Genomic DNA, 14455 nt, shown 5'->3' with positions numbered 1-14455 from the left:
TAGCTAGTTGCTAAAGATGTCTTTTTGGGAAAGAGAAACAGCAGGGCTGATCAGTGGCAGCACCTCCGGCTCCGCCACCGCTGCTGGCTCTTTCCTAATTGTGGTGACCCAAGTGAGGGGACCCCTCAGGAACTGAGAATGTTTGTGGAACCATATACTCATTGGCCTGGGAGCTGATTCTCTCCCTCTTGATTGCCAGGAGCAGGAGGGAGATGTTGGATGCAGCTGGGCTATTTCTGTGATAGAAATTCTGGGGTGGGATCTGAGAAAGCAAATGTCAAAGTATGAGGATGTCTCGGGGGGCGTGATCCTGAAGAAGACAAGGCTGAACTCTTTGTTCTGGGCTTCCCCTAGGGTAGGGAAACCCAAAGGTGAATTTGAGCTGGTGTAGAAAGTGGGAGCAACAGCCGGAAAGAAATGGCACTTTCCTCCCCAGATTTAAGGGGAAGAGAGTCTGTAGAGGACAATGTAGTCTCTCTCTCCGCTGTGCAGGGAGCCTCGCCTCTTTGCTGCCGGGAAACTCCCCGAAGACAGAAGAGCATTGAGGAATGTGCACAGAGGCCCACAATGCCTTTGCTCGCACACCCACCCGTTACTGCCAGCCTATGACCTGAGCTCCTTGGATGGCAGCCCATTCCCTGCACACCAGCCCCTGGGGCGGCAGCAGACTCGAAGAGCTTGTGCGGATGGAGGGGTGGGAGTGAAGGCCAAGGCTGAAGTGAAGGTCTGGGGCTTCTCCTCTTCTTCAGTCTGGAGTCCTAATTTTTTTCTTGTCATGGGGAGTGGGGAATGGGGCTATGGCAGCAAAAGACACAGGCACACAGACACCAAGAAGACACAGGAGAAGACTCCTTCCTGACAGAGAAGGGAGCTCGGTGCCAGAGTCACATGGTGAGGAGGGTCACACAAGCATTTGGTACTTACAGACACATAGGCTGTCAGGCAGATGACCAGGGAGGCGGTGATGGCATAAGGGATGGATGTGTTGGGATTCTTGGCTTCCTCTCCAGTGGTGGCGATGATGTCGAAGCCAATGAAAGCGTAGAAGCATGTCGCTGCTCCCTGCAGCACCTGTGTGGATGACGGCATTTGTCAGGCTCAGAAGGTCAGGGTGGCACCAGGCCTGAAATGTGGAATCTGCAATTGCCCAGTGCCCTGCAGACAGGACTGAGTGGCTGAGGGAGTAACATGGTGGAACGCATGCTAAACGCACAAGTTCTGATCTCCTCTACTTTCTAGCTGTGTGGCTGTGGGCAGTTCTCTTATGATGTGTAGATAGAGATAAGAAGAATTATGCCAAATAAAAACAGAGTTATTCAACACGTTCAAGTCCTTTGTGGAAATGAGGTTATAAATAAATGAATATATTGACTATCTTTATGTCTTAGGGAACTCACCTTTCTGTACTTTGATTTCATCCGACGTTTCCAACCTTTTGCAATCATAGGCTGTAAGACTACTTTTAGGGGATGTTTGGAAAGGTGGGCAGATACTTTTGACTGTCATTGAGGGTGACAGTGTGGGTGCTTCTGGCACCTGGTGCGGGGGATTCAGATACTTCTGCATAAGGAAGAATTATCCCACCCGAACTACCGTTAGTAACCCCGATAGATCAGCCCCGTGGTAACTTCCAGATCTGAAACGATATAAAATATTTTCAGATCTTCAGATACTCTGTTGTCTTCAGTGGGAAGACAGAGTAAAGACAGTTTATTTTTTGCTCCTTTTGGGGGCTTGAATGACTTAGTTGGGCACGAGGCAGGAGGTCAGAGTAAAGCTGGGGGGCGGTATCCAGTTACATCTGCTGACGGTTTGTCTGCCAGGAGCCCACGTGGCTCCAGGAGTGTTTGGGAATTTATTATATATGTCAAGATGTAAGGGACAACCTTCCATTGAAGAAGTGGCTACTTTCTTTGAAAGGATCTATTGAAGTTTAAGTGCAGGTTCCCCACCATGGTATTTTTCACTGTTAGCTTTAAGTAACAGAGTGCCTCTTTGAATGCTTAGGGACGTCCTTTTAGAAGGTGAGAGATGTTTTTGGACCTGCGTGTATGGGGTGAGGGAAAAAAATGCAAGCCCTGGCCAGGGGTTCGGGAGGTGAGACCCATTGTACACAGGACCATTTTATTTTTCTTTTCTCCACATTCAGTTTAGAAATGATGAAAATCAAATTGTTCCAAGCCGACAATTGTCCAAAATTTTCACTCTTACTTTCCCCCACTGACTTCTCAGTAAGACAAAATATGAAATACTAGAACCTATAAGGTACATCACAACATCCAAGATCTTCTTAAACCTTCAGAAGCAAACTTTGCTCATCTGTAAAATGAGCTGGTGTTTCCTACAGTTTCTCTCAGCTAGGATTCTAATGTTTCAACCCTCTATTCTGGGGGTTCTTATCCTGTGGGCCATGGAATTCAGGGCATCTATGAATTTTGCTGGGAAAGAATTGCATATGTTTTTTCACTACCTTCTAGTTGAATTAGCATTTCTTTCAGTTACGAATGTAGGTGGCAAACTAACAATACCTGTGCCTGTGTCACTAAGAGCAATAAGATATTTTCATTTCATATGAGAGTTGTTACAGAGATCTTGAAATAGCACTTATGCTTATTACTACTTTATATGATAGTTACTAGACATATATATTAACATATAAATCCCTAATAGAGAAGCACATTGTTACTGGATTACAATTTAAAAATACTTATTTTCTACATTTCAATATAATTGATTTCCTTTGAATTCCTATGTAATTAGGTTATTCATTTAAAAACACAATTCTCATAAAGGATCCATAGGTTTCATTGGACATCCAGGTGGTCCATGGCACAAGAAAATTTAAGAACTCCTGGTCTATTCTAATACATCAGGTAGAAAGAACTTCTCAAATGTAAGTGATTTCATCTCTAGATGGCTACCTTCCAGAAGAGAAGAGAGCTCCTGCTTTCCCTGCAGCAAAATTTTTCGTACAAGGGTATGGAAAATGTCTTTGGCCTCCAGACAAGGAGAGAAAACAGATCTCACTTCATCATACATGGACATTCAAGTCTTGGGAATGTGCTTGTATTCACTTATCTAGGAAATATTACTGGTCTTCAAGGATGAACGAGTGCCAGACTGCAGGCTCACTAAGTGGTCCTGATCAAGAAAAGCCTCATTTTAAGACCGGTCCTTCACTTTTGACAAAGGTGCCAAAAACATACACTGGGGTAAAGACAGTCTGTTCAATAAATAGTGCTGGGAAGACTGGATAACCATATGCAGAGACTGAAACTAGACCCCCATCTCTCATCATACACAAGAATCAAACGAAAATGGATTGAAGACTTAAATCTAAGTCTCAAACTATGAAACTACTACAAGAAAACATTGAGGAAAATCTTCAAGACATTGGTCTGGGCAAATATTTCTTGAGCAATACCCCATAAGCACAGGCAACCCAATAAAAACAGAGTTATTTGACATATTCAAGTCCTTTGTTGAAACAAATGGGGTTATAAGAAAATTGATATGTTGGCTATCTCTACGACTTAGGGAACACATTCACCTTTTAGTATTTTGTTTTCATCCGATGTTTTCAACTGCAATCGGAGGCTGTGAGACTACCCCTAGGGGATGTTGGGAAAGATGTTTGGAAAACCTCCAAAACATTGGTCTGGGCAAAAATTTCTTGAGCAATACCCCACAAGCACAGGCAACCAAAGCAAAAATGGACACATGGGATCACATCAAGTGAAAAAGCTTCTGCACGGCCAAGGATACAATTAACGAAGTGGAGCGATGACCCACAGAATGGGAGAAAATGTTTGTAAGCTGCCCATCTGACAAGGGATTCATAATCAGAATATACAAGGGCCTCAAACAACTTTCTAGGAAAAAAATCTAATAATCTGATCTAAAATTGGGAAAAGGATTTGAGTAGACATTTTTCAAAAGAAGACATACAGAGAGCAAACAGGCATATGAAAAGATGCTCAATATCACTGATCATCAGGTAGATGACAATCAAAACTACAATCAGATATTATCTTACCTCACTTAAAATGGTTTATATCCAAAAGACAGGCAATAATAATGCTGGCAAGGATGCGGAGAAAAGGGAACCTTTGTACACTGCTCTTGGGAATGTAAGTCAGTACAACCTCTATGGAGAACAGTTTAGAGATTCCTCAAAAAACTAAAAATAGAGCTACCATATGATTCAGCAATCCCACTGCTGGGTATACACCCAAAAGAAAGGAAATCGGCATGTTGAAGAGAAATCTATTCCTACGTTTGCTGCAGCACGGTTTACAATAGCTAAGATTTGGAAGCAACCTAGGTGTCCATCAACAGATGAATGATTAAAAAAAAATAGGGGACATAGACACAATTGAGTACTATGCAGCCATAAAAAGGAATGAGATCCAGTCATTTCCGACAATATGGATGGAACTGAAGGTCATTATGTTAAGCAAAATAAGCCAGGCATGGAAACACAAACATTGCATGTTCTCACTTATTTGTGGGATCTAAAAATAGAAACAATTGAACTCATGGACACAGAGGCTGGGAAGGATAGCTGGGAGCTGGTGAGGGGAGGTGAGGATCGTTAATGGGTACAAAAAAAGTAGAAGGAATGAGTAAGACCTACTATTAGATAACACAACGAGGTGACTAGAGTCAATAATAATTGCACGTTTTAAAATAAAGAGTGTAATTGGATTATGTGTAACTCAAAGGATAAATGCTTGAGGGCTGGACACCCCATTCCCCATGATGTGCCTATTTCCCAGTGCATGCCTGTATCAAAACATCTCATGTACCCCATAAATATATACCTACTAAGTGCCCACAAAAATAAAAAGCAAACAGACAGGAAACAGGTCCTGCTTTGTCTTCCTTTAACATTTATTCTTCCCTTCTACACACACAGACACATATCTATATACACACAATCATGCATACACATACACACCCATGCATACACACATACACATGCAAACACATATACACACATATACACGCACATATACACTCCTCTTGTAAATCATTTAGTGACCTGGCACAACAACCAATTTGGGTAAAGCAATCTTAGAAAAGGGTGAGAGATTTGTGAACCATGCCATGCAAGGAAGAACTGGGGACCTGGGGATGTTTAACTTGAAGAGCAGAAGACTCAGTGGAAGATGCGGAGGACACCTTAAAAAATGTGACGTACCGGCAGTTGGAGTAGATGCAATGTCCGCTGCAGGCTTCAGCGGAAATCCTAGAGCCATGCACGTGGGTGCAATTGGCTCTGGTGTGGAGCATCGACTTTGCAGAACTGTCAGGCCTAGCTTGATTCTGCCACATACTAGCCTGGTGATCTAGAATAAGTTCTTAACCTCTTGGAGCCGAAGTTTCATTCTTACATACATGGAGATAAAAATAGCACTTAGCTCATAGTGTTGTTACAAGGATAAAATGAGATAATATACTGCAGTCCTAGAATATGGTAGGCGCTAAAAAAATATTAGCTCTTACCACCAGTATTATTATTACAGTTCTAAGTTTTCTAGAGCAGTTGACACCCAAGGGGACAAACTCTTCCTCTTTCTTCTTCTCTCCTCCTTCTACTCTCTCCCCTTGCTCCTGTTAGAACTTGACTTGTGTATACTACATGCTACCATGTGCCAGGCACTGTGCTTGGTGATGGGGACACAGTCATGAGCAGAAAGGACCCAGCTTGATTTTACGGAGACTGAGCCTAGAGGATACTGCAAGATTCCAAACGCAGACTTGACTATGGTGCCAAACTGAACAAGGTTGATAAGCATCTATATTATTCATAAAACACAAATGCTACTTTCCTCTAAATGAACGAAAGAAGAGATGGCAGTTACTGATAATGATTAGCTATCAGAAGGTTAACTATGATCAAGTAGGGAAGACAGGAAGTACACTTGCCAAGAGGATGTCCCTTAGCCAGCGTTTGCATATGTAGAACTAGAAAGTCAGTACAGTTGAAGAAAGACTGGACAGATCAAAGGCAGGGCATGCAGAGGTTCTACCACATTAGGCAGTTAAGAGAATTCATTAATAACTCAGACGATTCAAACAAAATAATTTCAGTGCGGAACTATAGGCAGCATTTAGGCAGGGTTAAGAGAGCTGAATGGGGATGTTGAGGCATCAGAGACTAGCAACAGGAAGAAGTTGTCATCTGAATCCTGAGAGTAGGGGATGGAATGGTGTCCTGGAGTCTGGCGGGAGCGGGAGATATGGGGCAGAGATTTCTCGAAGGAGCTGCCTTTGTGGAGGCACAGCCTGTGTGGTGCCAAGGTGGGGAGGCAGCAAGGAAGAAAGGCTCTGGCCTTGCTTTCTTCTCACCTTCTGATCTGATAATATTTTCCATTGGCTAAATTCGACAGGAAGCAACCAGCAAGAAGCGACCCGGAGCAGAAACAGGGCATGAAGGGTGGAGAATAGGCCTGGGGAGTGGAGGCAGATGGAGAAGAAAGACCAGCATACCTACCAAGGTCAAACCGAACTTGGCCTAACAAGACACCGACGAAATAAACAGGTTATTGAAGATAATAAAATTAGCAAAAAGGGTCATCTTTTCACTTGAATTAGTTTGAATGAGCTTTTCTTCCCTGCAAGCAAATGGTCCCTGATTGGTAGATAGAAAGACTCATGAAATGAAACCGTGTATGGGTGTCTCTACCCAAATTACCACTGAAACTGGTTTCCACATCATTTTGTCCAGATCTCAGATCTGACCACTGGTGTTGATAGTGAGGATAGACTTCCATACATAAAAGCATGTGTGCAGTACCTAGGGGTGAGCATCTGTGAATAAGATTGATGGGTGAAATGTGTGAATGTGTGTATGTGTATTTGTGGGTTTATTGGTATGTTATCCTCTTTGCTTTAATATTTTGCAAAATTAAAAAATAGTATTGAAAAAAATTGGCTGGGTGTGGTTGTGTGCACCTGTAGTTCCAGTTACTTGGGAGGCTGAGGTGGGAAGATTGCTTGAACCCGGGAGGTTGAGGCCACAGTGAGCTGTGATCCCGCCACTGCACTTCACTTGGGTGACAGAGTAAGGCTCTGTCTCAGAAAAAAAATATTGACCTTTTAATTTGATGATATAGCTGAGATTGTCGTTCGAAGTAAACCTGCTGTAAAAACTCAGCCAGCTGATCCAGAACAGAGTTCATCCCGCTTGAGTGGCGTTGTGGGGAAGCAGCTCATGCCTCTGTTGCTGGAGGCTTTCTGCTTAATGAGTTGTCAAAAGCAATGCCATTAGTGGCCTGCTACTCAGTGTATGGGGTCCCTAAAAACTGGCCCCCTGCGCTTTGAGAGGCATTCAGATGAGGCAGCCTTCACACATTCTGCCTCGGCCAGTCTGCCGGATGCCTGGGAGATAATTAGACACCTTTATATTATTCCCTCTCTAGGCAACAAGACAAAATGCCATCTTTTCATGGCATTTTCTACCACCCTCATGCCCCAGCTCGATTAGCAGCCTGTCCTCAGTGACAGTGGAATGTGCTGATAGGTTCCTACAAACGGATTCAGATGTGGAGAACATGAAAAACAACTTTCCCTTTGTTTGGAGGCTGTCAGAGTTCCCCACAAATGATTGCTATGGACCATTTTCCTGAGAGTTATTTGTGCTGGTAGAGTGTCTTATTTACTTAAAGAAAAACCATAAGATAGTATCAAGAACAAATAACATGAAGGGAACACACATCCAACCATGTTCAAGGGCTGAAGAATTGCAGATGGAAGCAGGGGTTCAGCTGAAGGCCGGAGTTATTTGATATAGGGAAAAATGTTTGTTGTTCTTAAACTCTTCAAGACCAAAGAAGCATTTGACCCAGAACCTGTAAGTGAGTAAACCATTCCTTAAACTATTTTCTTTGGAAGGAAGTGTCTGGAGCAGGGGAGAGAGTAGGTTTATGAGGGGTCCATGGTTAGAGAATGGATTGTTCATTAACTCTTTCAAAGTCCTTGAGAATTGTGTGGAAAGTCATGTAATGCTATTTTTTTTTTTTTTTTTTTTTTTTTTTTTTTTTTTTTGAGACGGAGTTTCGCTCTTGTTACCCAGGCTGGAGTGCAATGGCATGATCTCGGCTCACTGCAACCTCCGCCTCCTGGGTTCAGGCAATTCTCCTGCCTCAGCCTCCTGAGTAGCTGGGATTACAGGCATGCGCCACCATGCCCAGCTAATTTTTTGTATTTTCAGTACAGACAGGGTTTCATCATGTTGACCAGGATGGTCTCGATCTCTTGACCTTGTGATCTACCCGCCTCGGCCTCCCTAATGCTATTCTTATAAATAATCTTTTACACAATGTTTTCCCCCATTCCATCCTACCTAAAGCAATTAAAGAATAAAGTGGGTTGGACCTCTGCACTATTCCCCTAGTCAGGGGTAGAGGTAAGGGTTTTTCTAAGGAGTGGAGAAGTTCATGTATCTGTCAACTAGGCAACACACTTTTGTAGACAATTGGTAGGTAACAGAGTGAGGAATGTGCGTATTACCTTGATGTATGACAGGCTCACGAGACAGTGTCAGACCTTAAAAAATAGGATCTAAATTCAGAGTGACTTTGCAGGACTTTGGAAAAGTGACCTGAAACTCAAGTTGAGAAATAACAAGTCCAGGTCCATTCCCTAGGAAGGAAATATACTACGTAGAAATCCAAGGCCAGGCAGAGCACAGAGCGGATGAATCAGCACCATCTTCACATTGGGCTGTTCTTTGTTCTCAGATGATACTTTTAGGCACATGTACCAGGATATACATCATCCCTGAGTTTCCTTGAGGGATAATGGAATTGCAGCAAAACATTCAAAATCCCAGCCAAACTTTTTTCTTGGCCAACGACAAAACTACTCAAGGTAGTAGGCATGGACTGAAATGAGGACAGTGAACAGCAGTGCAAACAAAAGTTAACCAGTTCCATGGCCCCAAACCCAGGAGGCAGTGGGGTAAATAAGTACTTTGGCCCATCCAGAAGTGGGATCGAATTTCAGCTCTATTACTTACCATCTAAGTCTGTGACTTTAACTTTTCTAAGCTTCACTTACTTGCACATAAAAGTGAAAATCTCTGTACTTATTTTGTAGCGCTTCTGTGAGGATTAAAATTGTACATGAAGGAGTTTGTCACAAAGGAATGTTGAACGTTAGGAAAAGCATCCTTCATTTCCTTCTTACGCCTGACTTCTGATCTCTTAGGAAAGCTAGTGAGAACCCAGGATATATAAGTAGGTACCCCAAGGTTGCCTTGATTAGCTTCTTCCTTGATGAGGCAGGCTCCTAACTGAGGAAGGCTGTAGTGCCCCTGAGAAGGAAAGGGAGACCATGGAAAGGATAAAGGAATGCTACAATGTGCCTCCGTCTTCTTCAGAACATTATATAGAGGATATTAACTCTTTCCAGTCTTTAAGTGGGGCCTACACTAGAGTGTATGCAGTATGGGTGAACTAATAGGAGGATTTTGAAAATTAAATATCGACCAAGTAATTAAGAAGAGTTTTAGAACTGCATTGACAGGATGTCTTCATAAACAATATGTATTCAGCCTGGGTCGGTTGAATCATATTCTATCTGAAGATAAGAAAAGAGACGACTATCTCTTAATGTTCCTCCAAGATTCTAAGCCTTCATGAAAGTTTAAAGGAAATATAACCTGCGAGATGTATTACCTTACTACTTACTAAAGAAGGCTCAGAGAGAATGACCATAATACACAAGGTACTCTATTGGTAGAAAGGGCTTTGGAGTCACACAGATCTGGACAGGAACCACAGCCCTGGAGTTGACTAGCTAAGTGAGGTCAGGTCAGTTTCCCAGCCGCCATGAGGACTCTCCACTTTTAAGTTAGGGATAGCAGCACCTGCTTTAAAGTTTTGTTGTGAGAGTGAGGTGCTATTCATGGAATACAATGACTGGCACCCAACAGGTAGTCAATAAATACTAGCTCCTTCCTCTTGTAGGTTTTTGAGGCAGAGTCTCCCTCTGTTGCCCAGGCTGGAGTGCAGTGGTGCAATCTTGGCTCACTGCAATCTCAACCTCCTGGGTTCAAGTGATTCTCCTGCCTCAGCCTCCCAAGTAGTTGGGACTACAGGTGCACGCCATCACGCCCAGCTAGTTTTTGTATTTTTAGTAGAGATGGGGTTTCACCATATTGGCCAGGCTGGTCTTGAACTTTTGACCTAGTGCTCTGTCCACCTCAGCCTCCCAAGGTGCTGAGATTACAGATGTGAGTCACCACACCTGGCCCCTCGTGTAGTTTTAACTTTTGCCAACCATAACAAGCTGCACATAAAAACATCCAAGATTTTGCTGTTTTTTGCAAACATGTGGTGCAATTAATTTTGCCACTTCATAGATGGGAAAAACTGAAAGCACAGAAATTCATTGATGGCCAAAGTCTTACAGTAAGTCCATGACCTAATAATTTCTTATATTGTTAAGAAAATGGTGAGAACATTTTCCTGCTACAGTGAAAATAAAACTGAGGACTAAGAAGCAGCTTCTCTGCTCCTTCTGGAATCTCTGGCTGGTTCAGCCTGCCTGCCTCCACTCCTGCCTCCACTCCTGCCTCCACTCCTGCCTCCACTCCTGCCTCCACCATGTTCATCAGGGTGACCCAGAGTCCTGTGAGGTGTCCACCTCTGTCCCGTGGGCCTTCAGCAGCCTCTCCTACACCAGTGGGCCTAGTGCCCGCATCAGTTCCTCGAGCTTCTCCAGAGTGGGAAAGCAGCAGTTCCCAGGGTGGCTTGCGTCATGGGATGCCCAGCTTCATGGGAGGCATCACTGCTGTCATGGTCAACCAGAGCCTGCTAAACCCCCTTAACCAGGAGATGGACCCCAACATCCAGGCCGTGTGCACCCAGGAGAGGGAGCAGATCGGGACTCTCAACAACAAGTTTGCTCCTTCATCCCCAAGATATGGTTCCTGGAGCAGCAGAACAAGATGCTGGAGACCAAGTGGAGCCTCCTGCCGCAGCAGAAGATGGTTCAGAGCAACATGGACATGTTTGAGAGCTACATCAACAACCTTAGGTGGCAGCTGGAGACTCTGGACCAGGAGAAGCTGGAGGCGGAGCTTGGCAATATGCAGGCGCTGGTGGAGGACTTCAAGAACAAGTATGAGGATGAGATCAATAAGCATACAGAGATGGAGAATGAATCTGCCCTCATCAAGAAGGATGTGGATGAAGCTGGAGTCCCGCCTGCGAGGGCTGACTGACCAGATCAACGTCCTCAGGCAGCTGTATGACCAGGGGACCCGGGAGCTGCAGTCCCAGAGCTCAGACACGCCCGTGGTGCTGTCCACGGACAACAGCCGCTCCTGGACATGGACAGTCTCATCGCTGAGGTGAAGGCGCAGGGCGAGGACATCGCCTATGGTGGCCGGGCTGAGGCTGACAGCACGCGCCAGATGGAGTATGAGGAGCTGCAGACGCAGGCTGGGAAGCCCGGGGGTGACCTGCGGCGCACAGCGACTGAGATCTGCGGGGTGAGCGGAGCACCAGCGGCTCCAGGCTGAGACTGAGGGCCTCAAAGGCCAGAGGGCTTCCCTGGAGGCCGCCATCGCAGATGCCGAGCAGCGTGGGGAGCTGGCCGGTAAGGATGCCAACGCCCAGCTGTCCGAGCCGGAGGCCGCCTGCAGCGGGCCCAGCAGGACACGGCGGCAGCTGCGTGAGCACCAGGAGCTCATGAACGTCAAGCTGGTCCTGGACATCGAGTGGCCGCCTACGGGAAGCTGCTGGAGGGCGAGGAGAGCCGGCTGGAGTCTGGGATGCAGAACACGGGTAGCCACACGGAGACGACCAGCGGCTATGCAGGTGGCCTGAGCTCGGCCTCCGGGGGCCTCACAAGCCCCGGCCTCGGCTACGGCCTGGGCTCCAGCTTTGGCTCTGGCGCGGGCAGCTCCTTCAGCCGCGCCAGCTCCACCAGGGCCGTGGTTCGAGACCCGTGATGGGAAGCGGCTGCCCCAGAGCCTGGGAGGGAGGCGGCTGTGCAGGGGAGCACAGGGAACCGGAGACCCACCTGAGGCTCAGCCGTAGCCCTCAGCCCAGGCGTGGAGAGTTTATCGCTTGGGGACCCCCTTTGCCCATACCTCCAGCTGCAAAACAATTGATTTTTTTTTTTTTTTGGTCCAAAATAAAACCTCAGCTCTGAAAAAACAAAACAAAACAAAACAAAAACAAACAAACAAAACAATAGAATTACAGGAAAACATTCCTTCTTTTCACTCTTGTAATTTATTGTTTCTCTTATACGATGGGAAAGGAACAGTTTGTATCATAAGATAATAAAGATTTGGGGATCCAGAATGGGGCCAACAGTGTTTCTTTGTCTCCTCTTTTGGGTTTAAACAGTTTCAGTATTTATTCATTTCAAAGAGAAGGAATGACCTTTGTAGTTCTGTTGAGTTCTTACAGATAAGCAGAAGACTAGGAATCTTGGCTTAAATTGCTTCTTTGCTGATTTCTCTGCATTGAATGGCATAGCATGGTTCAGAATAAACAGAAGTGGTTTGAGTGTTCTCCAAGAAACATTTCTGATCCCTGGACGTGCTGGAGAAAAAGCAGTCTAAGCAAATGCTACAAAAGCAAAGTGGGCGGAATCCTGCGCTTGCTTTCTGCCGTCAGTCCCAGGCAGACTCACCCCTCTCCACCTTAGGGTGTTCATCTGTTCAATGAATGGATAGAACCAGGCAACCTCTGAGGTCGCTGACAGCTCAGAATTCTCTGATTTAGGTTCTACCATGAAAAAAAGATGCGCTAGTGAATTTCAGCAGTAAATCCACAACGTAAGTATTTTTAGTCATCCTAGAGAAAGAAACCAGGCACAACTGAGAGCCACTTGTCAGGACAAAGAATTTGCCTCTCTGACCTTCCTATTTTGCTCTAGCATAAACCACACTAGCCAGATCATGGAATGAGATCTGAAAATGTCCTTTTGGTCCGGCCCACCCTCTGGCTAACCGCTAGACCACACCAGGTAGACCCGTCTGTCATGAACTATGCCTTTGGAATGGGATTTATAGCACAGCCCTCCATGAGGCCAGCTCAGCGGTCCTCAGACCCCAGTGGGACTCTCCTCCTAGAGTCAGATGCTTACACTGGAATTAAAAACTCTTATTTTCCTAGTTTCATACCCAGGCAAAACTCATCCCTTCCCCACTGTCCCCTTTCCCTGGCCTCCTTTATTGCCTTGTCTATTTATGTTCATGTTGCTCTCTCTTAGGAGATTGTAGAAATGATTCTATAGAACTGAGCTGTTCTTATGCAGACTTTGGAGTCAGGCAGCCCTGGCTGACTGGATTCTGCCACTGGCACTGTGTGTTCAACAGTGAGCCATTTGAACTCTCTGAATGGGAGTATTATCCGTCTTTAAGACCAGAATGTAAATATCTTCCTCACAAGGTTATCAGGCTAATTAGATGAGTTAGTATATGCAAAGCTACTTAGCACAATTTTAGGCAATTGCAGGTGGCCAAAACATTGAATCTATTATTGTTATTTGTATAAAATAGGATCTTAACAAGTGCTGGTGAAACAAATAAAAAAATAATAACCACTTCTTCAGGATATTCCAACTCAATTCAGATCAAAAGGTGGTAAAGAGGGTGCTATGGTAATTACAGAGCATGGCTGCAGGGTAGAAGGCAGAGTGTATATGACAGGCACACCAGGTGTTTGGAATAAACTTACCCCTGACCAGCCGTGGGGCAAGAACTGGCCCTCCGCCCAGTATTTTCCATTGATGAAGAAGAGGCCTGCGATCATGATGAACACCCACACTGCCAGGTTCAGCACGTTGAGGACATTGTTGAAGCCTATGGAATTCTTCACCCCAAGAGCAACAATGATGGTCACGATGACTGCGATCAACAGAGCCAGAAGGTCTGGGTATGATTCTTCACCTTTCCCTAGAGAGGAAAGACATGATCTGACATTGTCTAGGAGGAAGAAAGGGACGTGCAAACTCCTGTTCCTACCCCAGTGCATCCGCACTCACCTCTAAGAAGGGCAGTAAGTCTGTTAAGGGAAGTGTGTGTGTGTGTGTGTGTGCACGCACCTACACATCCACAAGCAGATACAAGTGTCTATTTGCAAATGAGCAGTATTTGGTAGACAGGTAAGATGACCTGATATCCTGGACCAAAACTTGGGCTATGTGGTGTGACAATTACAACAGTGCCTATGGAACCATGGCACAGAATATTTGAGGTAGGAACTGTCCTGGGATATTTGGGGTGTATATTTAGGTCTAACATGTTATTTGAAAATTGTTTTTATCTTCATTATGGTTAACTTTACAGTCTGTAAAATTTCCATCCCATTCCCAAACCTTTTCTTTATCAGCAAGTTTAAGAATGTGCATCTTTGAAAACGAGGGCAAGAGGGGTTTTCTGTTCTTTTGTGTATATGTGGTTGTAGAGAAAAAAATAACCATG

The 14455-nt window shown here is 45.0% G+C and overlaps 1 protein-coding gene across 2 annotated transcripts in view; it reads right to left on the bottom strand.

Moving 5' to 3' along the window:
- The window catches only part of SLC7A14 (solute carrier family 7 member 14), a 128297-nt gene that overhangs the window by 25359 nt on the left and 88483 nt on the right, over positions 1-14455 (bottom strand). For both annotated transcript variants that reach the window (XM_035278633.3, XM_002759388.7), the window contains 2 exons: positions 13710-13927; positions 925-1071 (listed from right to left, as the gene is read on the bottom strand). In XM_035278633.3, coding sequence (XP_035134524.1) covers positions 925-1071; positions 13710-13927 — 365 coding nt within the window. The remainder of the gene's footprint in view (positions 1-924; positions 1072-13709; positions 13928-14455) is intronic.

This window comes from Callithrix jacchus, chromosome 17, assembly GCF_049354715.1.
Source record: "Callithrix jacchus isolate 240 chromosome 17, calJac240_pri, whole genome shotgun sequence".
Lineage (NCBI taxonomy): Eukaryota > Metazoa > Chordata > Mammalia > Primates > Cebidae > Callithrix > Callithrix jacchus.
The sequence above is the reverse complement of the archived record's forward strand: the minus strand, read 5'-3'. Positions and strand labels throughout refer to the sequence as shown.